Source organism: Nyctereutes procyonoides, unplaced genomic scaffold, assembly GCF_905146905.1.
Source record: "Nyctereutes procyonoides isolate TBG_1078 unplaced genomic scaffold, NYPRO_anot_genome, whole genome shotgun sequence".
NCBI lineage: Eukaryota > Metazoa > Chordata > Mammalia > Carnivora > Canidae > Nyctereutes > Nyctereutes procyonoides.
The window spans coordinates 20172519-20197560 of record NW_026575135.1 but is presented as its reverse complement, the minus strand read 5'-3'; the positions used below and the strand labels follow the sequence as shown (position 1 = coordinate 20197560).

Here is a 25042-nt window from a genome sequence, read left to right as displayed (position 1 = left end):
GCCTGCCCCCGCCCCCACCTCCCCAACCCTTGCCCTAGTGCTCCCCTAGGAGTGGCAGCTTTTCCTCTCGTCATCTGCCTCTCAAACCCCAGGAGGGCAGGGCTCCTTCTCAGCCTCTCCGGACCCCTATCTACTGCTCCCAACCCAGGATGTCACCCTCATAGGGCAGAGGGCAAGGGGCTTGCTGAGGGTTATGCCAGGAGGTGCTAGAGATGGTGATCAACTATTTCCGTCGGCCTGGGACCATCCCAGTTTGGGCACTGAGAGTCCAGCATCCTGGAGAGTTTCAGAGTCCTGGGCAGATGCGGATGATCGGTCACCTATAAGCAGATCCCAGGCAGCCTCCTGTCCTGCCCTGATGGCCCCCATGCCCAGACTCAGAGTGCCTTTGATGAAAGGAAACTGCTTAGCTCATGCCTCACATTTTTTTTAAAAAGATTTTTTATTTATTCATGAGAGACACAGAGATAGAGAGGCAGAGACACAGGCAGAGGGAGAAGCAGGCTCCATGCAGGGAGCCCAACGTGGGACTCCATCCCGGGTCTCCAGGATCACACCCTGGGCTGAAATTGGCGCTAAACTGCTGAGCCACCTGGGCTGCCCTCATGCCTCACATTTGAGGCCAAGTCTAAGCTGCTGAAAGTTCTCTGATGTAACCAAACCACTCTACTTTGGGGGGACTTCCAGACATAGCAGTGGAATATAAACTTGTCTTTCTGGGAGACGAGAAGCCTTAACAATGTTCCTAGCCTCTGACCAGGAATGCCACTTCTACGAATTTCTCCTGAGGAAAAAAAAAAAACCAAAAACCAAAAAACAAACAAACAAAAAAAAAAAAAACAGAAATATGGACAGTGATTTCTTTTTCTTTCTTTCCTTTTTTTTTTTCCTTTGGCAGCGATTTCCAAACAAAGATATTCCTTGCAGAGCTGCTTATACAAAAACTTGAATGAGTTAAAGTAGAATATTATGCAGCTAAGAAAAAAAGCATATCACAGATTTAATAACATGAAGGCACTATTTGAAGTAGAAAACGAGGGATCCCTGGGTGGCGCAGCGGTTTGGTGCCTGCCTTTGGCCCAGGGCGCGATCCTGGAGACCCAGGATCGAATCCCACATCGGGCTCCCGGTGCATGGAGCCTGCTTCTCCCTCTCCCTGTGTCTCTGCCTCTCTCTCTCTCTCTCTCTCTCTCTCTCTCTCTCTCTCTCTCTGTGTAACTATCATAAATAAATAAAAAAAAAATTTGAAGTAGAAAATGAAATATAAAACTATAGAAATACAGCACGAGCCCAAGTTTATTTACGGGACACCTGGCTGGCTCAGATGGCTCATGCAAATTTTTATCTTGGGGTCATGAGTTCCAGCCCCATGTTGAGTGTAAAGGGTACTTAAATGAACAACAACAAAAACTTAAAAAAAAAAAATGTACACAACCTAACTTTAGATTTAGTGCTTTCCTTTGAGTTTAAGGTAGTTTTCAATTTTTTCCTTACATTTTCCTGAAATAGTAATCCTGTTCAGTGAGTAAATATTAATTTTATCATCAGAAAGTAATTTAAAAAAATACCACATAAAATTGTTCTGTGCTGAGCTGTTCTAATGCTGCCTACCTTTCTCAGGTGGCATGAATGAGGGGGGCTTTAGAGTAGAAGGCAGTTGAGGACAGCAGTGGATTGAAGTCGGAGGAAGCCTCCCTTCCCTGCCCCTGCCTCCTCCCAACTCCTCTCCTTGGGACGTCCCCGCTCCCTGCATGTAATGCCTGATTCAGTTGTCGCTTCCTCTGCTGGCCGTACCTCTGCTGTAGCTCCCATCGCCGCCACTCTGCCGGCCTCCTGTTTATCTACATGCCTGCCTATTCCTTTTCTGGGCCTGTTTTTCTCTTTCCTTAACAGGCCAGGGACTTGGAGCTGCCCCAGGGCCTGGCTGCAATGCCGAAGGCAACCACACGAGGGCGCCAGAACCACGCTGGTGAGCCTGCTTCCCGCTCAGACCAAGGTCCCTTCAAAATCGTCCCCCAGAGCCAGAGAGAGGACACCAACCACTGCAGGCCTGGGATGCTCCCACTCAGGAGGAAGCCAGGGAGACAGAATTGGATTCTAAACTCTGTCCGAGAAGAATCCCCACCCCTACCCCAGTCTTCCCAGAGCTACATTGGCCAAGGTGACCCTCTGAATGGGTGGCTCCCCCTCAAGCACCTGTGGCATGTTGAGATGGAATTGCTGTGTGGCCTTGAGCAAGCCTCCGTCCCTCTCTGGGCCTCAGTCCCGGTCTCTGTGCAGAGATGCCGTGGGGCAGGCATCTGGCTGCTCACTGACCACTTCCTGTGGCTATGGTTGAAGATGTTTCCTGTGCTCAGCTTCCTGCTCCAGGTCACCAGTTTGTCACAGGCCTCTGTTTGTTAAATTGAACTGAAACAGAAAACTCCCTAGAAAGTAAAACAGGAGTTTAGAGGTGACCACCAGAAATATTTTCTCCTTACCCTTCAGGAAGTTCCTGGTTGCAGAGCACTGGCTTTGACCTTGGCCCACTCCTGTGTGTGTGTGTGTGTGTGTGTGTGTGTGTGCGCGTGTGCGTGCGCATGCTTGCGTGCATGCTGTGGTGTGGTTGTGGCATGGAGCATACTCATGGGCTTGGGATTGGGAATTGGAAGAGTGGATTGGGGTCAATGGAATATGGGGGAGTGAGGGAGGAAGGGGCCTGCTGAGGAGGCAGAAGGCCATGTCCTTGGGAGAAAGGGGTCAGGAGAAGCAGGAGTTCCTTCCTACATGGTGAGGTGAGGGTCAGGGGCCTCTCCACAGCAGGCTTCCTGGAGTGCTCGGGGACCCTGTGTGAACTCAGGTGCCCATCTGTATTGGGTGGGCTTGGGCTGCAGAACCTCCTTCCTACTTGCCCTTCCTACTTCAGACTGCATGATGATGTCATCATGATGCTAGTATAAGGGCAAGCCATGGAGACCCTGTGCCTGCCTCTCCTTTGGTAATCGCCCTCTCCAGAAAAGAGGAGGCCATTCCCTCCTAAGTCTTCAGGGAATTGCTTCCTGCCTGGAGAAGATGAACGGCCGTGCCCTTGCCCTGCTCCATTCTTTTGCCTCCACAGGATGAAGCCCTTGGAGACCCAGTAGCCCGGTCATTTCCTGCTGCTGCAGGTTGTACCACGCCAGGTCCGGTTTACTCTCCCTGAGATGAGTAAATGCTCCCAGCACCTGTTACTCTGCCTGGAACACCCAGCCCTCAGCCTTCAAAGCCCTTTTCCTGAACATCGCAGGCAGATTCAATTCCCCCACCTGGTTCCTCTCAGCTCCAGGCCCCACCCAATAACACCCTGCACTGGAAACTTCCTGAGGGTTCTCTCCTGTGTATCCACCAGGTCCGAGGACCAGTAGGCACACAACAAATGTTTGCTGAACAAATTAATTTGTTTTCATCTAATGAGCTCATTAGGGCTCTATCTTCCTCTTAATTAGGAAGCAGGAGGTTCTGCTTTTCCTGTAACAATTCACCTTTGGGGGATGATAGCAGACCTTAGCCTCTGCAGGCAGAAGGCAATCAAACTAGATTTCTGGGGCACACAGTTGCATTATAAAGAAATAACACACGTGTGCTCAATGAGGTCCATTTAAACAAGACGACTGTATGTTAAAAGCTTCACACTAAATATACATTATTATACAGCTTATCACACAGAACTCGAGCTTTACAGGACACTTTTTTAGCAGTAGGTGGCTGGCACAGGCTCTTGGCAGCGACACAAAGCCCTGAAGAGAGGGGAAGGAAAGGCTGCAGGCTGCCACCAGTGCTCGGGGGGCACCTGAGTGGGTCTCCGTGGGGTTCTGGAAGGTGCTCCTACAGTGAAGGCTCTGGGCTGTGCTGGCTCCTTCTGGATAACTTGGTCCATTTGGTCTTTGCCGGTAACTGAGTCTGGAAGGGCAGAGAGACAGACGTGGCAGCTTGCTGGACGGCCGCCTGATCCAGCCAGGATGCTTCATGGGCATCGATGGGCCAACTCCGAGTGCCAGCCTTCCCCGTCTGCCGGGTTTCTGCACGCACCGTCCCTGGGGCCTGTGAGAACAAATGGTAAGCCTGGCCGTCTGTCCCTGCTAGGCCCTTGGACAAGTGACATCAACTACTTCTGAGAAAAAAACAAAACAAAACAAAAAAAAAACTACTTCTGAGAGTGTCCTGGGGAGCTGGCCAGAGCTTGCGGTTAAAATCTTAGAAAAGGGAATCTCCAGGTCCTGTGACCCTAGCAGAAGCAGAATGCCTGGCAAGGGCTCTACCTGTTGATATGAGGCCCTTTGCTGGAAGCCAGACAAGGATTTCCCTTTGCTCACTCACTGGCCACAGAGGGCCACCAGCCCTGAGATGCCCTAGGAGCTCCAATTGGCCCAGCCTTCCTGAAACCCAGAGCCTTTTCACCATTTTCCTTAGAAAGGCTGCTCCATGAACCTCTCTCCCGACAGGCAGGTGGGCCCTCTCTCCCCACAAAGCCTCCTTTCTTTCTGTGGCCACCATCTTGCTGGGCAGGGGGTGGGGTGGGTGGTGCCAAAAAGGCCCTTGACTCTTCAGTGCTCAAGGATAGAGCTGCTGAAGTGGTCGGGGCATTATGGTCAATAATGAGGCTGGCAAAGAAGGGAAAGAAAGGAAAAAAACAAAACAAAACAAAAAACCCAGTCCTGTGGCTCTGAGAAGCCCGTTAGTGGCTGGAGGTTGTGTTCTGAGACAAAATGCTGAGGGCGAGATATTGTGTGGCAGGGAGCTTTTTTTTCCCCCTCAAAGAAATCCAGCTCATTTTTTCCATTAATTGGCAGCAGATGAAAAAAAAAAAAGCCAAAACAAAAACCAAACCAATGCCAGTAACCTGAATGTGAGTGTTTTTGAAAGGGAAAAGCCGTTTCAATTGTTAGATATCCAAGAAAACATGAATACACAGCAACAGAGGAAATGGTCACAATTAGAGGAAGAAGAGGGAGAGGTTCGTAAAATTAAGGCAAAAATTCCTTTTAGTAGCTCCCATCCTGTAAGCTGGCTCCTCTGCCGGCCTCTGTCCCTAAGGACAGCTGGAGGTTGGGCCTCCCAGGGAAATTTCAGGAAGATGCAGGCGCGAGTTGGGGGTGGGGGTCTGGGGAAGAAGTGAGGGCCCAGGAATCCCTTGAAAGAGCAAAGTCAACAGCAAAGCACCCACCTCCTTCTCAGACAACAGGCACAGGGCCTTTCCTGATGAGGAATCTGTTGTGGAACATCTACTGAGAAGGTTCACACAGCTCCTGTAGTGCCCCAGCCTGCAGCCTTAGAAGTGACCCATGGGCATCTGGGCCTGTTGGGTGGGGGAGAAAGCTAATTCAGGCCCACCCCCCACCCCCAGCTTGAGGGGCTGCTCCGACCAACCCAACCTCTAAGTGGATCCTTGGAATCCAGTCTCCTTTGGCACTTCTGTTTGGACAAGTGCCAATTCCTCACTCATTTTCACAAACACGTAAAAAGAGAGAGAGAGAGAAATGTGTATCACTCCAGGTACTTTCTGGCTTCAAAGGATATTTTGGAAAATGCAAAACAGACAAAAGGTCAGAATGGAGTTTTTGGAGACCAGACTCAGGCTGTGGCCTATGTGGTCATCATGAGGCAGCTTGGCATGTGAGGATCTGCAGGTGGGAGGGGTACCAGGATCCAGAGACAGCCAGGGAGGACCAGGGAGGGAGGATGGCCCAATGTGTGGACTGGGCAGAAAGACCGGTTGCCAAGGAAACAGCTTTGGCCACAAACCTTGGAAGTTCACGGCAACCCCCTAAGGGGGCACGGCATTTAGTCCTGCTCTGCCTGGCTTCCCAGGCAGCTGCATCAAGTCGTTTCTCTTCCCTGGGCCTCTGAGACCGCATTGGAACAGTGTGCCTGAAGCACCTCTGAAGCCTGGGCAGCGCTGGACATCCAGAACTTCTGGTGATGTTCCAACTCAGCCCTCCATTCCCTGCAGACCAGCTGGGCGGGTAGGAAGACGTGTGTGCTTGATCAAGAACCCTGAAACTCCTGCCGTATCTGCATCCCTTGTGCCTCTGTCAGTAGATGGAAGCCGAATGTCATGCTGCTGGGTGGGGTTCTCCTATTTCTCTCTCTTTTTAAAAAGATTTTACTTGAGAGACAGCACGCAGCTGCGAGGGGAGGAGCAGAGGAGCTGAGCGCGGAGCCTCATGCATGGCTTGATCCCGTGACCCTGAGCTGAAATCAAGTCAGACGGTTAACTGACTGAGCCACACAGGCACCTGGATTCTTCTATTTCTTCCACCAGCATTTAACCACAGCGCAGTGGTGGAGTGGGAGGGGAAAGGGGGGGACATAAGAGCAACCTCACAGCCTTAGGAGGGTCTGCAGGTGTGGGAAGGTGTGTGGGAAGAATCTCTGCTCCAGTCTAGGACAGAGGGAAGGTAGAGGTGGAATGCGGGAATGTGTATTTTTATTTGTGGGTAAGCAGTGCGGATGACCAAGAGAACCCCATATCCCCCGAGAGGTTGGGACTGGTCTTCCCCCAGGAGTAGAGTGACATCAAGGCTCTGTAGAGCCAAGGCACTGGCCATGGAGCCTGCCAACCTGGGCTCGAGAGCCTCTTCTGCTTATGAGCTACATGACCTGGTATAGGTTCCTCTTCTTCTCTGTGCCACTCTTTCCCCGTTAAATGCCTCACAGGGTGGCACTGACCAGATGATGGGAGAGCCCTCTGTGGATTGCTGGCTGCTGTAGGCAGAGGGGAGGGCTTGGTTGTTGGGGCAGCACCTAAAGCTACCATTGCTGGGCCTGGCGGTGCCTTCCTGAAGGTTGGCTCCCAGGAGGCGAGAATGACCCCTCCGCTCCACTGATGGCTCAGCTCTGAGCTGGGGGCCCTGCCTCCCCAAGTCCTGTCATGCCGCACGTGCCCAGACACCTTGCTCTGGGAACGAACCCAGCGCTGCCCCCCTCAGAAGACCTTCTGTGGTGTATAAAAAGAAAAATAATAAAAAGGATAAGAATATATATTAAATGACTATTTTATTTACACACCCTATTCATAAATAATTGAATCCTCTTTGTGACTGCACAATGATTCCTTGAAGATCTCCTAATGATTACACGGAGGGGTTAAAAGTGGATTGGTGGGCTTACTCACATTTGTGTGACCATGTTCTCTCACGTATGTGCTTACACTCACACATACACACACACCAGAGGGGAGGCAGGACCACTGGGGTCTTCTGGGGTCTTGGAGCACCCGCATTTGTCTCCCAGCACTGGGAGAGGCCCCGTGGGAAACTGTGCCCCCTCCCACAGGTGTGAAGTTGTGACAGCTGGAGAACAAAGAGCTGCAGCCCAGGGAGCTCCTGCCCCGCCCCTCACCCCTCTGGAGCTGCTCTCCTTTGTTCATCCTGGAAGGCATCTCTTTGGATTTGCAAATATTTTAATTCACAGAAACTCAAGGAGGGGGTGGGGGTGGGGGCTGGGGTGGCGCGTTGGTTGGCTGTCCTTCTGTCTTTCTCCAGGCTTTCTCCAGCCCCCATGAGTGGCAACAGCATTCTAGAGACATGCAGTGGTGTGCTAGTACCATACACACGACAAATTGGCCGTGGCACACAACAGTGGCCGGCGCTGGTGGGCAAGGGGCTCCTGTTCCTCCAAGTCTGGGCCCTGTCACAGAGCAGCGTGGGGCTGGTTCATTCAGAGGGTCCGCACAGCCACCGGGTAGAGGAGGGACAAGTGCTCAGCTCCTTTGATGGGCAGCTTTCTGGTGGTATAGTAGTGGATGACTTCTGGGACACTGTCGAACGGGGGGCTGTTCTGACCCAGAACATACTTCTCTTTGGTTTTGGCCAGTTTCATGTGCATAAAGCCCTGGTTGCTCCTGCAAACAAAATACAGAGGTTATTAGGATCTGCAGACTGACAAAGGCTGAAACAGGCACGCTGCTCAAGACCAAATGAAATGCAGCTGCACCTCAGAGCTCCCCCAAGCCCAGCATGGACTAGGAACCAGCAACAAACACTGCTGTCGGAGAGTCTTCTGGACCTTGAGAGCTTCTGGAGGCTTCTTCAGGAAAACAAACCCTTAGACTTGGCTCCTTTTCTTATTGCTGATGCAGACAAGTATTTAAGCCTTACATGGCAGGTACAAAGTATGTTTAAGTCCCCAGTTGCCTGACAAGTGTGCAGGACAGGTCATCACCCCCACTTTACAGATGACCAAATAGTGTGGCAGCGATGATAGGAGGGCTATTTTCCAAAATCTGTTGCTCCCCCTCATAGTATTCTAGGAAGGGGTATCACTGTTACTAGGGACTACAGCCAGGGACTACATTTCCCAGCTTCCCCTGCAGCCGCTGTAGACATGTGACTAGATTTAGCCAATGGAATGTGTCGAGAACATGTGCTCTTCCTCAGCTCTGCCCCTCCACAGGCACTCTTGGTGCTTCCTCCCTCTGTTCACTGAACTCCAAAGTCCAACCTGAATGTTTCCTCTGCCAGGTCTTCCAGGCTTCCACAAACAGGGCTCCTTCCTTCCTCTGACCACACTGAGCATACTCATTCCTCCCCCAGTACTTGCTTTGTTGAACTGCAATTACTTGTCTTCCATTCCCCTGAGAGCTTCACAGAGCAGGGTCCAGTCCCTGTGCCCACTATGCAATGGCATTTCCTGAAAAGGGCAGTTCCTTGGGAGATCAGAGCCTATGCCCTGTGCCCCATGCAGCCTGCCAGCTACTTCTCGGATAGCAATGGCCACACTGCTGCCACCTGGCCCTAGCAGACCCCTCCCTCCTCCCACCCAGGTCTCTGGCCACATGGGATCACTCACTCCTGTCACAATCTGCCTTTGTCCAAGTCGCCTTTTTCTTGCCCACTCAGGTCCAAGCCTTTTGCTGCCTGCCACACCTGTAGAAGCTTGGTTTCCCAAACGCAGTCTAATTTACCTTATGTTTGTCACTTAGTGAGAAAGCTGGTTCTCTGACCTCCTGCTGCCTTCTCTTGGCACTGAGAACTTGTGACCAGCCCTAGGGACCTCGATTTCGGGACAAGGCCCAGCCCCCAGCAAGGCTGAACTCCAGCTCTCTTGCTCCAGCAGCTCCCAGAGGGGCACTGGAGGGCTTACACACATCTCTTCCAGTCAGGAGTGGGCTCCCCACGCTCGCCAGCGCCTACTCTATTAATGCATCAATTTGGACTCCAGGACCATTTTCAAATGGCAGAGCAAATGCTTAATGAAGTGCGGGCACTGAGCAATACATCTGCTCATAATAATGTATTTAGAGATGTCATCCTCAGTTTAAAGGAAATCGTTTGGAGAGCAATTATGTTTCAAGAGAGAATAATTCCTGTAAAGGACTAAAATTTAAATCAAGATTTTTTAAGGCTGACAATGTTCTAATTACAGAGCCTGTGGCAAGTTCTGCTCCTCAGTGAAGGGTCATTTCATTGGAGAATTGCCTCGACACATCTGAGAAGCAGGAGGCGCACTTGTTTCAGCTGTTAGAAAGGAAATGGTGTGCATTAAATGAAAAATGTATAGCCCCACTTAAGCGCAGACTAGCTACCCACCACACTGGAGAGATCACGGATGTGTGCCTGTCTGGAAAGGATGTAATTGCTTGAACGAAGTGCTGAAAGTGTGTGGCGAAGGGAACTGGGACTAGTTACAAAGCTCTATACTCTTGTTGGAGACCACCTGCTCAGCTCCTCACCCAGAGGAGGGGGGCAAGGGGGCAGGGTGCAGGCTGGAGCTGCAGGTGAGTGACGGAGTGGGGTTGGGGGAGAGTGGGTTTGGCCTTGCACATCCATGTCTCTCTTTGTGAGCGGGTTGAGCAGGGTGGCATTTTGGGTGCCAGACCACTGGGCTTTAATGTCTGTCACAGATCTATGGCTGGGGTGCAAAGTGTAGGATGTGTACGACGGGCTCACAGCAACCAGCTGTGGGCCGAGTCAGAACATGGCAGCTGTGCCGACAACGCAGGTATGCAGGAGGACCTGCAGGAGGAAGCTGCAGGAGGACCTCATTTCATTTTTAAGGAGGTTAGGGAAAGAAACTTAATATGGTTTAATGGGACTTTTTACAGTGGTTGTTCTTTTATTTTTAAGATTTTATTTATTAAAAAAAAAAGATTTTGTTCATGAGAGACACAGAGAGGCAAAGACACAGGCAGAGAGAGAAGCAGGCTCCTCGCTGGGTGCCTGATGCGGGATTTGATCCCAGGACCCCGGGATCACGCCGTGAGCCAAAGGCAGATGCTCAACCGCTGAGCCACCCAGGCATCTCTACAGTGATTGTTCTTAAAACATCCAGCAAGGGAAGTGGGCAGGGATGGTGACAGGAGCTGATGGAGCCAGAGGCAGAAGCCAAAGCTGCTCTATTCCCAGGCCATGGGCTCAGAATGGCCACCAGGTTATTAGAAACTCCACGTTGAGGTCTCCCCATCAACAGACCTGGGCAGGGTAGGGCAGCCATTAGCACTTCCCTGAAGTGACTCCAGCACTTGTATTTCTATACACATACACACAGGTTTGTAACTCTGAGCTAGGCTGTGCTGAGGGGGCAGCCAGTCACAAAGTCCAGGGACCGTGGCAGAGGACTCCTGCCAGTCCATGGCATGACTATTCCCCAGCAGAGTTTGGATAAAGGCCCACAAGCTGGCTCTCACATGAGGAGCTCCCTCAAGGACTGGCCCTGCCTCCTGGGCTCAGGCACTCTACCCCATGGTTTGCTGGACGTGAGGCAGTTGGGTGGTGCTGGGCTCTGTCCCTGCCTCCACTGGATCTGTGGGGGAGGCTAACTGGATGACTTCTGAGGGTGCTTGCTTCTGGGCCTAAAGTCCTGGATTCTGTGTATAAAGTGTAAGCTGTTGCCCACTCCATGCAGGCTCCCTGTGGGAAGTGGCCTAGAGGAGGGGTCACGCCCCATTTGGACTGCTGCCCATGGTCCCTAGTCTTATTTTCACAGGGCACTGGCCCTAATGGTCTTCACAGGCAATGTTTCTTGAGCACTTCCTGAGATCCAGGCTGTGGGCTGAGCTCTGATGCTCAGGCAGGTGGTGGCCAGCCCAGGCTCACACAGCCATCAGCAGCAGTGCTGCTTCCCTCCTTGGTGGGCCTTTCCCAGGGTCCATGTTCCTGAACTCAGTACCATTCAGCTCCAAGAGAGAATCCTACTTAGTCCTCAATACTCCACAGGAGGCCAGGCCAGGTGGTCGGGGAGAGATATTAGACCCTGCACAAGTGACTTCTCGACTCTGGCCTCAGTCCCCAGGTACTGACTGCACAGGGTTGATGGAGGGCCACAGAAAGCACAGGGCGGCACGGAATGGTCATCCAGGCATTGGGGATGGCCTGTCTTGACAGGTGAAGCCCCCAGCTATGGAGACAGGGTGGTGACCCATCACATGGGGTTGGCAGACTCTGAGAAGTGAGCAGGCTTGCTTTTTGAGACAATCTGTCAAACTCCGACTCATAAAAAGATCAGCTAAAACCTTGTCAACACACAGTCAAGAGATGTGTTGTAATAATACACCCTGATCAGTAGGTCACAAGGTCCCCGTGAGTGAGATGTTACCTAATGAAAGCTAAAGATTTAAAAACAGCTGCAGGATGGCTTTAATGACTCCCAACTCAATACAGAAGACATCTAGCATAAGAAGAGAAAAAACTGGAATTTCTAGGGAGAACATATGGTGCTCCAGATAACCAGCATGCCCAGGGGCGCTGTGGCTGCTCTGGATAGAGCTTCTGGAGCTAGAAGCCGCCTGGGGACCATCTCCTCTCACCCTCTTGGGGAACTTTAGAGGATACTGAGCTTGGGAAGAGCAACATCCTGCCCAAGGTACACAGCAAGGTGGGGTGTAGTTGCAGCCAGAACCTGGAGCCCTTGCATCCAGGCCCAGGTGGACCAGGTCCCAGGCCACGCCACCTCCCTGTCATCACTTCGGAGGGCAGTGATCCCCAGGGAGCTTGGACAGGCCTCTGCCGCCTACCAGGCTCCTGCGTCAGTCCTGCCTCCTTTGATAGGACATCTTCCGAGAGCGAAGTCACAATTAAGGGTGTCTCTGGTGGCTGACCTGTCTAATGAGTCATGTAAGGCTGAGGGAGGCTGGGGGTGCTGGGGCTGTCACCGCGTTTAGATCACTCATTAACATCACAAAAAGCACCTCCTCATCACCAGGATTATCAAACGTGCCTGGTGTGCCGGGGCCTAATAACAGGCCCCACCTCGTCTCATAATCACGGGCTTTAATAAAACATCACTCAGCCTGCAGCTGCCGGCCCGAGCAGGGTACAAGGCCTCACCTCTCGCTTTTAGACCTAATTGCTTGATGCATATTTCATGAAGAATCCTGAGTAATAGTTATGTTAAATCGTTTCTTTTCATGATGAAATGACTTAAAAATACTTGCATATAATATTTATGCAGAAGGCAAGGAAATTGCCTTTTGGGACCAGCATGTAGGACCTGGTTACAGGAATCCACACACAGTGAGGATCTTTGGTTCCCCTCTTCTGAAAGGTGGTTGGGAACTGCTCCCTTGACAGAGATGCCCCATAACAGCGGTCCTCAGCTCAGAGCCATCCCTGGCTCCCCAAGGTACAATGAACAACACCCGTATTGCTGAAACCCCCAACGGGCAGTAGGCATGGAGCTGAGCTGTTGCTACATGTTATCTCATGTAGGCCCACAGTGATGCTGTTAACTTGGTATAACTACCACTGTATACATATGGGAAAACTGATGCTGGGGGAGGTTGTGTGCCAAGTCCCACAGGACCTGGTAGGGCTAGCTCTAAAGTCTATGTTCTCTCCTTAGCCTGAGGGAAGCATTCAGGAATCTGAAGCTACCACTGCAGGCAATCTCATTTTTCCCTGCACAGCCACCAATCCAGATGGATACAGGTGTTAGGTGGGCCTTCGGACTTTTTCTGCTTTGAGACGTGGCTTCCCTGTAGCTCTGGGAGCTCCTAAGATCAAGAATCCTGTCTGCTCATTGTGACATTTCTCAGCAGGCCATGTCTCACTTACCTCTGGGCCCTCAGCACTTGCCTGGCTCATAGCTGGGCACGTGGTCCATCTGTATATTGTCTGTCTATCCATCCATCCATCCCATCCATCCATCCATCCATCCATCAGCTATCTAGTTGAGGGTCTGCCCTGAGCCACCAACAAGGCCCCAAACATCCTCCCCTCTGGACTGTAAGCTCTTGAGGGCAGGCTGGTGGTGGTCCCATCTCATCTGTCAGTGTGGCCCAGCTAAGGTAGGAACCACTTCCTCCAAGGCCAGATAAAGTAGCTGTTTTGTCTAGGTAGCACTGGTCTTAGGACAGCCAGTGAGGACCAACTGAGCAAGCTTAGTGAGAGGGGCAGAGCCATGAGGAGCACCCAGAGGTTTACCCTTTTAGGGGGTCTAAAGTCATGCACCTCTCATGTCAGAAACAGAAGTCTCGCCTGAGGGAGGTCACAAGGAAGAATGGGTCAGGCCCCTCTTTCCTCCAATCCTTCCTGGGGTGACTAAGCCAGCCAGGGCTCCCTGCCCAGGCCTAAAGAAACCAAACACAAATATGAGACAAGTTCTCTCCTAAAGCCACAGTCTACCTGGGCATTTGAAATACCCTCCACACATGGTGTAGTTCCCCTGCCCTCTGTGAGCACAATGCCACCTAGTGCTCACCCTCAGAGCCCAAGCCTCTGTTGAGGTGGAGATAGACACAGATGTCATGCTGAATCAATTTGGGGGGAGGTGCGGTTCTAAGCCCCACCCTTACACTGGTCCATTGTGACCCGCTGTGACCCTCCGTGAGGGAGCTGGCCTGGAGGGTGATCATGGGCGAGATACCTCCTACAATCGTGGGTACCTAGCTAGGGTCCTGCAAAAAGCTTGTTCCTGACATAACTCCCCCCCACAGTTGGCAATGCTGCCTCTGCAAGCAGATGGCTCTGTGATTCAGAATGTCTGCTCCCCTCCTAACTTCTCTCTGACCTCCAGCAAGATGGGATCTTTTCCTGAGTACGCCTACAGAGACATTCTTATCACTATATCTGTGAGCAGTATGTAGCCACTCCAGAAACAATCCTGAGTGCCTGAAGAGAAGCATGCTGTAGGAGACCTGGGCCTGCTCTGGGATAGAAATATTCAAAATTCAAGTGCTGGGGGCCCTCAGGGGACAGGTACCTAGTTGCCATCTCCTGAGGGCCTACTGTGTGCAGGCGCTATAGCACCCGCAGATGCTGTGAACCTCGAGCAAAGGGCTCAGAGCCTGGCACACAAAGATGTACGACAATGTTAGTAGTCACCCTTGGTCCACAATTGGATCAACCTGTGGCCTCGTGAAGACACTGGGAGGGTTGGGATTATCTGCAAGACATCCACGGCACAGCTGAAACGACCAAGGGCCAGTGGGAGAAGCAACTTGCCCGGGTCACAGTGAGAGGACATCAGGGTGTTCGGAGCTAGAGGGCTGGGAAGTCAGTCGTTCTAGCTGTGTGATGGGGTTTTCCAACTGCAATGCAGGAGTCAGAGGAGTCAGAGAAACAGAGGCTCCCTCCAGCTGAGATGGCTTAGGAGTCAAGGGAGCTCGGGGAAGGGGCTTCAAAGGTCACATGGCAAATACCTGCATGCCTTCCAAAATAGCCTTCACAGTGACAAGCCTAAGATGCACATGCCAAGTTATTGAGAATAAACATTTAAATGTAAATGCCGCTGAGCCAAACGACTTGATTTATAACCAAATAATTAGACTTTCAATAAATGCATCAGCAGCAATTAGCCTTCCCGAGCAGCCTGGGCATTTCTCAAGCTCTAAGTTGGTGGCCCAGGGTGAGGGCCTTCAGTAAATCATGACAAAAAGCCATCTCCAGGCAGAAGGAAAGCTGGCAGATGCCTCTCCCAGCAAACATGGAGAGGCATAAGGTTTGTTTTGTGCCACACAAAGCAGCAGGTAGGCAAAATGAATCCATTTTGGGCAATTTTCTCAGGAGAAGACTAACAAAGTTTTAGACAGGAGGATTTTAATGATCAGGGCTGACAACAGAGAGAGAGCCTCCCATTACTGGAGGTGTGAAAGCAGGAGGGTAAGGATGTGAAAGGCTGGGTAACTTTCACAGTCCCCTCATTTGGTACTCCTATAGGTCCTCAGGCTCAGCCAAGTATACATGAAAACTGCAAGAGGAGGGGTGGAGGTTGGGGTGAAGGTGACATGTGAAATGTCAGTGCTTTGGGAAGGGGCGAGAGGGTTTGCGTGTTTTGTTTCCCTCTTTACTTCTAACTGAGGACTTTACTTTCTTTTCTTTTTAAAGATTTTATTTATTTATTCATGAGAGACACAGAGAGAGAGAGGTAGAGACATAGGCAGAGGGAGAAAGAGGCCTCCTGCAAGGAGCCCGATGTGGGACTCACTCCTAGGACCCTGGGATCACGACCTGAGCCAAAGGCAGATGCTTTACCACTGAGCCACCCATGTGCCCTAGTTGAGGACTTTTCTAGGAACGTGAACATGTTTTTGCGTTTAGAATAGGTAGAGGTTGGCAGTGGTGGCTGGATGGGGTCAGATGCCTGAGTTCAAACTCTGATCCCATTGATGTCATTGGCTAGGCAAGTCCCTTCTCCCTGGGTTTCAGTGTCCCCATTTGGAAATGGTGGAGGAGGTCCCTTCAGCAATAAAGTTTTCAATGAGGGACATCTTGAGGTGGGTAAGGGCCACCCCAGCAGCAGCCAGGACTAGGATAAGACAGGACGGCTACACTCAATGCAGGAAGACAGACAAGTAGAGCACTGGGCACAGCAGATCCCCAGGCTTAGGGATGGGGATGACAAATGAAAAAAGCAATCCTAACACCTATGCCAACAGATGGACAGAATGTATTCACACCCAGAGCGGTGTCCATCTACTAGGACAGGTCCTTCCCAGCCCACAGTCTCCTTGGAGCAGTGGTTCTCCACTGAGGTGAGTTTATCCCTTCTGGAGAGTATTTGTCTACCCCTAGAAACTCAGGTGCTGCTAGCATCTAAGTGGAAGCTCAGGGTGCTGCTAAAAAGCCTACAATGCATAGGACAGCCCCACAACAAAGAACAATCCAGCCCCAAATTCCAACAGCACTGAGGTTAAAGCCACATGCTATTTTCCAGTGCCGAAAAATCTGCATCTATGAAATGGGAATAGTGAATAGTGAGTGTTCACCCTCACAGTAGTTGTGAGAACGTCCTTGTGAATGAAGTGCAAATGCTTGATATGCGTTAGCTCACCCAGTTCCATATTTAAGGGCTTGAGACACAGCACGGAATCTACCAAACAGCTTGGCTGCAAAGGGCTCCAGGCTGTTTCCAAGGACCAATCTCCCATCCTCCCCACAACCAGCAGATCGGCGGACATGCCACACTGAAGGAAGCTCCAGCACAGGAACCAGGCAGATGGTGGGCAAAGGCAGCTGTGGCAATGAGCACCAGTGGCTGAGGAGAGGACTCTGAGGGGCACAATAGTACCTAGAGGAGCTGAGCTGGAAACCTAGGGTGATCCAGGCGAGGCTGAGACACAAGGGGTCACGGCACACCTGGGTGAGGAACACAGGACAGCTCCCAAAGAAAGCACCACCTGTGGACTCCGGGTCCCCTAGACCTGGGTCTGAGTCCCTGCCCTGCCCCTTTGAGCTGTGGTGCCCTCGGCCTCAGCTTCCTCATCTGCAAAATGGAGCTTGTACTCACCTCACCTGCAAGGGCTATCTGAGGTCTGAGCTGGGCAGTGCATGAGCAAGTCTGGCAGGTGCCACAGCTCAGAGTTCTGACATGGCTTTGTTTCCACCTGCTCTGCAGGAGCCCGCATACAAGTTGCTGCCCATCTGGTTTGTCTTGCTGGCTCCATGCAGTCTGGGCTGAGCAGTGAACGTGTCTTCCCGTCTGTCTGGTCTATCATTCACACTCATGTTGGCAGCCTAGAAGCCATGGATGGCTAGGAAGACTCTGGCTGTGGGACCACCTCCTCCACCTGGGTACCCACCTGGCTGGGATGGGAGGCCTAAGCTCTGGCCCAGCTCTGTCACCAGGTGACACTGGGAAGAGTGTTTACTTTCCTGACATCAATTTCCCTGAACATCAAGGGGTATTTCACAGCACTCTCAAAAGCACATTGTTACACACAGGGGTCCACATGAAAACGCAATAGGAAGGATGAGGAAAGAAGCTTCTGTGCTTAAAAAGTACCAGTCAGGGGCACATGGGCGGCTCAGTGGGTTAAGTGTCTGCCTTCAGCTCAGGTCATGATCCTGGAGTTCTGGGATTGAGCCCCACATCGGGCTCCCTGCTCAGCAGGGAGTCTGCTTCTCTCTCTCTCTCTCTCAAAATCGTTTTTTTTTTTTAAGATTTTATTTATTTGTTCATCACACACACACACACACGCACACACACACAGAGGCAGAGACACAGGCAGAGGGAGAAACAGGCCTCTTGCAGGGAACCCAACATGGGACTGGATCCCAGGTCTCCAGGATCACGCCCTGGACTGAAGGTGGCGCTAAACCGCTGAGCCACCCAGGCTGCCCAATCTCTCAAAATCTTAAAAAAATACTGGTCATGTATGATCTATGGTATTTATTAAATACCTATGATGTGTATTGCTCTGTATTCACCATTTATTTCTGAGGCAGACGAGACAGCTAGCAAAGGCTTTTGAGACTACTTGGTTCCCTGCCCTTGTTTTACAGGTGCCTTCGAGGCCCAGAGAGGGGTGAAGGTTTGCTCTAATTCCCCAGTGAATCAGGGGCTAGAATACCCCTATACCACCCCTCTGCCAGATGTAGGGGATGCTTGGCCACTACCAGTAGCCTTTATACGCTCTTGTCAGCAAGGATGGGGTATGACAAGGTGGAGGCTGGGGACGGGGGAAGGGTGCAGACAGGAGCAGGGACGCATCATTCTCCCACACCCCGAATCTCATCCTCTTCCTTAAATTGTGGGGCTTAGCCCACTCTTCTCCCAGCCCACCTCCTGTCCTGGTGGGGGCCTCCTGTGCTAACTGACTGAGGGCACCCATTAGCATAGCAAGGAAGAGACTTGCCCACAAAGCACCTGATCCTACTAACAGTTTTGCTTCAAAAAAGAAAAAAAAAAGTAAAGAAAGAAAATCCAGGAGGGTCTTTAAAGACTAAAAGTTAAAACAGATCTATCTGCTCAGTGACCCTGTACCTAACTCGAGGGTATTTCCTCCTCTTTGGCATCTCAGAGGGACACAGTTAACTAAGCCACCCAAACACCCTGGCCAAGGGCCTCTGCAAATCATATGAATGACAGTGGTTCTCAGTGGAGAAATTCTCAACAGTCCTTGGGATCTGGGCCTCAGTTTCTTCATCTGTGAAATGGGGAATAGTTTCCAATGTTCCCTGAGGTCCACTGAAGGCAAGTGAAAAGAGCTCTGCATTGCATATTAGCTACCTGGTTCTGGCCCCAGCTCCTGCCCTCTCAGGCCTCAGTTTCCCCATCTATCCAATGAAGGGACAGGACTGGAGGACCCCCAAGGTCCCATAAACCTGTAAACCTTTGAAGCTTGGCACATGGGAGATGCTCACACCACATGAGGAGGAAAGAATGACTACTTGGATATCAAACAAGAGGATTTACCTTCCTTTCAGAAGGCCCAGAGTCCCAGGGTTGGAAGAAGAGTGCAAGTTTCTCAAAAATAGTTTCTTTAGGTATGCCTAAGAATGCCCACCTCACAGTCCCTCGACATTTGTTAAACCTGGAGCTCCCTGGGCCTCTTGGAATCAGAACTGCCTTTTTTTGTTTTTAAAGATTTATTTATTTATTTGGGGGGGGGGCAAAGGGAGAGAGAATTTTTTTGTTTGTTTTTTTGATGTTCAATTTGCCAACATATAGTATAACACCCAGTGCTCATCCCATCAAGTGCCCCCCTCAGTGCCCATCAACCAGTCACCCCATCCCCCCTGCCCACCTCCCCTTCCACTACCCCTTGTTCGTTTCCCAGAGTTAGGAGTCGAGAGAGAATCTTTCAAGCAGACTCCCCACTGGGCAAGGTATCCAATGTGGGACTCAATCCTCCAACCCATGAGATCATGACCTGATCCAAGAGTCAGACGCTTATCCGACTGAGCCATGCAGTTGACCCTAGAACCAGATCTACTTTTAACCAGATCTACTTTTAATCTCCAAGAGATTCAGGTGCACATTCAGGTTTGAGTGCCTCCCTTCTAGTTCTATCCCATGATGGAAACACCTTTGTAATATTCACAACATTCAGTGTCCAGCTTTTATCCCCTACCCCCAGCCCTGGGGAGCTTACTCCCTACCATGACAACCCCTTCCATACTCTGATGGCTCAGACCATGGAAGGTCCTTCTTGGAATGTAGTGCAGCTCACTGACAGTGGTCTCAGCTCTGAGCTCTGGTCCCTGCAGGCCACGGCCATTCCTTCTGCCCCAGGAAGGAATGCCCCTCAGAGCCCAGAAGACAAGAAGCAAAAGCAGCCCTGGGGCTGCCCTCTTTCTGTAGTTGCCCTCACAGGGTAGGATCTCCTGTCTTTTCCCATCCTGGTCACACCTGCTGTTCACTATCTCTCATGCACTGGAGTCTTGCAACTGGGCCCTGTCCCTGGCGGGTCTGTCCAGCTTCACCCTCAGTCCTGCTGTCTGGATATGACCCCACCATCAGTGTGCATACCCCAAGTCTTTGCTAAACTCTTTTCTGGTGGTGTCTGCTGACCTCTTGAGGCCACCTCCTCCCACGTTCCAAAGGATAGGATCTCATGGATGTGCAAGGGTCATCGGGTGCAGATAACATTCACTTCCTGACCAAAACCAAAAGGGGCACCAGGTCCAAGAACATTAAGAAACAAAGGCCACTGGCTCTGGCTATACTTGGAAGTTTGCAAATGCAGTTTTGAAAGGTCAGTCAGCCCTTAGTAATCTGGGCTCTGGAGGGCGAGTCCTCTCATGTTGGGCATTCGTTTTGGCAGCTTCTTGACAACGTCTGTCCACGGGGTGGAGAATTTTCTTGAAATTAAATCTCCAGCTCTTTGCTCCCTAATGAAATTGATTTCTGCCTTGATACACAACAAAGCTTTCATTTTATTATTTGGCCAGGATTTGACCACATTAATTATAGTTCTTTTTTCAGCATGGCTGCAAGTAATTGGGTTCCAAAAAGTTACTTACTATGGAACTGATGCACAACTCCTACAAAAGTAAAATAGTCAATCCTCGTTTCTTCATAGAATGCTTTAGTTCAGATTAGAACAATTCAAGATAGATAAAGTATTTTTCTGGCCTGAAAAATATGAACTCCAAGTGGGATTAAGCTAACATTTGAAGACTGTGGCTCTGAAATCTGGGTGTGCCCAGATCACTCAATCTCATGCATCTGCCGCCTCAATGGTTTTATCCTTGCTTGTGTCAGAATTCCTACACTACCCCACATTTTCAATCAACATTACTGGTATAATTCTGCTTGCCTTGGAGGACACTCTGCAGAGGCCTGTTTCAACCAATTTCTCCTACGTACCTGCGACTGCAAAGAGCCTGCTGGGCACTGTGTAAACACATTTCTCCCTGGGATGCTATGTCCCGTGTGGGTGAGGTATACGCCTTTAGTGTCAAGTGGAGATGGCGGGTACACGGCCTGCCCTTTGGCAAAGCAGGAGATCAAAAGAATGAAGAACTGGGAAGGTGGAGCACTGGCATGGCCACAGGTAAGTCCCATGTCTTGTGAGTTCTTTTCCTTGAGGGCAAAGTGTGGATACTGTAAAGAGCCAGAGAGAGCTGACTGGGACTTCAGAGTTTTTTATAAGGCATATGTCTGTCCATCTGGTCACCTGGGCCAGGGTTGGGGGGTGGGCAGGATGATGTGATCGGGACAACTGAAAACTGGACATCTGAAAACTAGTTGGGACCATAGGACGAAGGGATGCTGCAGAGACTTCTCTTCTAATCCCAAATCTAAGTAACCATCCTTCTACTTTGCTGATAACTTCTCAATAAGTTTTCATCTTCCACAGCCCTGATCAAATGCCACCTCCTCCAGGAAGCCTTCCAAGATGCCCTGGCCAAACTTAACTTTCTTCCTCCTTCACTTATTCTCTGCCACATCTTCCTATAATATCATAGTACTCCCCTCCTGCTTGTCTCCTTGCCCAGACTACCAGTTTAGAGTCTGACATGTCTTTGTCTTCCTGCCCTGTTAAAGGCCTAGTGCAGAGTAGGAACACAGCAGTGATAATCACACTGCTGATTTGTTTGTTGGCCCTGCCCTGGAAATCTGTGGAGAATGTGGCTGGCTGGTTCCCATGCTGGTTGAGACCATGAACAGCGTGTGGATGTTCAAAAGGAAAATAGAAAAAAAAAAAGCATTAATTAAAGCATTTCTAATAAGCTGGCTTTGCCAAACCAATTGTTTCTGATATTCCTCTTGGGTGAAGTAATCTTGAGAGAGAGAGAGAGAGAGAGAGAGAGAGAGAGAGAGAGAGAGCATTAAAAGTGGCAGAAATCACCCCTGGCTGGAAAGGAGATGGTGACTGCTCACTAGGGAAGCTGCCCAGGAAAAAGCAGGTTTGAGGCATTAAGGACCAGAATGGGGAGGCCTCCGTCCCAGCAAATTGAAGGGTGTGCATGTGTATGAATGTGACACAACACACGCTCAAGCATAGCAAAACATCATTTTTATAGTTTTAGCATTTGAACTGTGGGAGCAAAGATAAGAGCTATAAAATCTGACATCTGATTTTATAAATCTGCCTCAAATACCAAGAATGTTTATGCAGAAAATGGGAGAAGAAATACAGTGCTGTGGGGCTTAAAGGGTGACAGCACCCGGCCTCTGTCAGTGATTTGCCATAGGACTCCGGGGAGGTCTTTTTCCCCCATCCCAAAGCCAGGGACTTTACCCAGATGATTCAAGACCCTTCTGATTCTAAGGCCCTGACGGTCTCGGGAACAACAACCCTCCATTTTGGGATTTTACTGTATGAAGCTATTTGCTTCAAGCCCTGCCAAATGCCTCTAGGTAGGAGCTAATCGTATTTCCTCTGGGGGCCTTGGAGTTATTTACCTAGTTAGAAGCAAAGTAAGACCACAATACTTTCCTGGAGCAAACACTGAGGCTCTGCAAATAACCCCACCTGCATTAGCATAGCCTCTACGTTTACAGTCCGCTTTCCTTCCTTCTACTGTGTTCCTGAGCCTCAGGGCTCAGGAGGCTCAGAGCTGTGAAGCCACCTGCTGGGTGACCCTCATGCAGGTGGAAACAGTAAGATTCAGGCCCTGGTCCTCTGGCCCCCTGGCTGCATCCTTCTCCAGGTTGCTGCCCCTTCGCTGATGGCAGATATGGGATCTGTATCAGTTACCACGGCCGGTCCCTGCAGCACCCATATGCCCTCCCCAAGTCCCCAACCAACCCATTCCCAGATGGCTTTTGCAAAAATATTATTAAATAAGTCATATTAACAAGATGTTAGAAATGTAATTGGAAAGAAATGTTTTTCTCATTTGGAGAGACCACCCAGTGGCTCAGAAGAGAAGCCGTCCTGGGGCACGAGAGGGTTCCTGGCGACAGACGGGCAGTTGGAATGCCTCCCCTGGCGGGTGAGCCACACAGGCAGATTTACGCGGGCTGATATGAGATAATTAAAAACCAGCTGGAAATGTAATCGGGGTGGCTCAGATGCTGGAGGGGACCTGGGAGCTCTCAGGGGAGCAAAAACTGCATGCTTGGCTGGGAGGGGAGATGTGGCAGGTCAGAAAGGGAAACCCCAGCCTGTCCGTGGGCATGCTTGGCACTGGTAAGCCAGCAGGGGCTCTGGAGAATGGGCTGGCAGTGTGAATGCAGGTGCCTCTTGCCTCTGGGTTCTGAGCAGTAGTGGAAAGAGGGCAGCTGGGCTAGGGAGAGCAAGTTTTCCTGCTTTTTAAAACTGACCGTTTCAGATCCATGTTGTAGCTGGCGATACCACCACGCACCAGTCATTCAGAAATCTGGATGAGGTCCTGACTCCTCCCTGCCTTTTTAAAAAATATTTTATTTGACAAAGAGAGAGAGAGAAAGAGAGAGAGAGAGCACAAGCAGGGGGAGCAGCAGAGGGAAAGGAAGAAACAGGCTACCCTCTGAGCAGGGAGCCCAGATGAGGGGCTGGATCCCAGGACCCCAGGATCATGACCTGAGCTAAAGGCACTTAACCGACTGACTCCTCCCTCTTTCTCACAGTCATCAGTTCCACCACAACATGTCTTCCTTTCTACTCCCTCAGCCCTAGTCCCCCTAAGCAGCCAGCCTGCACTCCTGATCCGCCTTCCAGACACATCCATGGTCAGATGGGGTTTCTGTAAATCTGTCTTGCCAGCTACGGAGACCACCGTTGTCTCTTGTGAGCTTGCCTCAACCTCCTTCTCTGCCACCAGATCCCCAGATGCTCCCAGCTTCTGCTGCTTGAGAGTTGGACCCAAAGAAGAAAGTGAACTCCACAGCTAGGTCATGTATCCTAACACTGTCACTTCAGAGCCAGAAAAACCCCAATGTATTCAGGCTCCCACCAGCTGAGGGAAGTAGCCTTAGGATCTCTGGCCTTCTACATGTCACCTTGCGGAAGATGCCTGGCAATGGGCTTGTGACCCAGGTCTTGCTCAGTAACTCCGGCTATGGTCCTAGGGCTACAGACACCTGCCTGGGCCCTGGCTGGGCTTCTTGGGCCCAGCTGGAGGGGAAGACTTGGGGGTGTTTCTGCTCAGAGAGGGTCCACAGGGCAGAAAGTGGTCACTGGGCTGCACTAAAGCCCAACTCTTCACTCACTTGCAGTGACAGAGTGAGCCTACTGCTGCATGTGTAAGACGAAGTTAATCCTTCCTGCCCTTCTAACCACATGCTAACTACCACGGTGGGATGGCTTGATATTTTTAAGTATCAGCAACCACGTCAGGTGCCCTGGCATGTATCACCTCACTTTAGCATTTCCACAACCCAAAGCTAGGCCCCACAGTGCTTAAACGTCAACTGCAACAGGGCATCCACTCAAGAAAGAAAGGAGTTTATGACTCATCTGGTGTCCCACAGCTAGACAGCACCTAGGCCAAGATGTGAACTTGGGTTTCCTGGGCCTGAGCCAGAATCACCAAAGCATCATGTGTAGAATGAAGGAGAGGTGCCCATTTTAAGGGCAGCATCCTTGAAACTGTGTTACCACTGGCAGGGCACATTTTCCCAATAATGTTGAATACAGGGAAACCTCTACTATGCCTCCCCCAGTGCCTTTCGATGTATGTCCTTTCATCCTGCGAGGTATCTGCACTCTGAGGTTCACTGTTGTCAGTTCATCTCCTGCAAAAAGCGTTTGAGGTACCTGTTTTGCCTACAGCAGCAGCTCCTAACTGGCATTTCCTTTAAACTTTCTGGAAGGAGAAAGTACACTGCACACTAATTGAGCAGAAAGTTCTTTTTTCCTCCATCAGCCTGGAAAGGATGTGAAATCCTCCATATAGTGAGAGCAAGGCACAGACCTCCCCCAACTCTAGCCCTGTCCCTGCTGCCCTCTGTCTCAGCCTGACTCAAATGCTGCCAGAAAACAGGGTCTGGCCAGGAAGCCAAGAGATGGGCAAGTTCCTTTATCTCTCTGGGCCCCAGTTTTTTCTGTACAGGGCACCAAGCCAGGCGATCTAAAAGAGCTCCTTTTGGGGCCACCCGGATGGCTCAGTTGGTTGGGTGTCTGACTTTTGGTTTTGGCTCATGGTCTCAGGTCGTGAAATCAGGACTGTGTGGGCCTGCATGCTCAGTGTGTGTGTGTGTGTGTGGGGGGGGGGTCTGCTTAAGATTTCCTTCCTCTGCCCCCCACTCCTCATTCGTGCATGCTCTCTCTAAAATAAATAAATACATCTAAGAGGGGAAAAAAGATCTCTGTTCTGTAAATCCCAATATTTCTGCTTAGTGTACTCAGTGCAGAGCTGCTGCCCTGGCTTGCCACAAAAATGCTTTTCCATGAAAATGAGGAAATGCTTTTGTTTTTTTTTTTAAAGATTTTATTTATTTATTCATAGACACACAGAGAGAGGCAGAGACACCAGCAGAGGGAGAAGCAGGC

General features: G+C 50.7%; 1 protein-coding gene across 1 annotated transcript in view; it reads right to left on the bottom strand.

Annotated features, from left to right (window-relative positions):
• Positions 1–6997: 6997 nt before the first annotated feature.
• Positions 6998–25042, bottom strand: part of SHB (SH2 domain containing adaptor protein B) — a 140622-nt gene continuing 122577 nt past the window's right edge. The window contains exon 6 of the mRNA XM_055302003.1: positions 6998–7861. Within this exon, the coding sequence (XP_055157978.1) occupies positions 7678–7861 (184 nt within the window). The 3' untranslated portion in view covers positions 6998–7677. The remainder of the gene's footprint in view (positions 7862–25042) is intronic.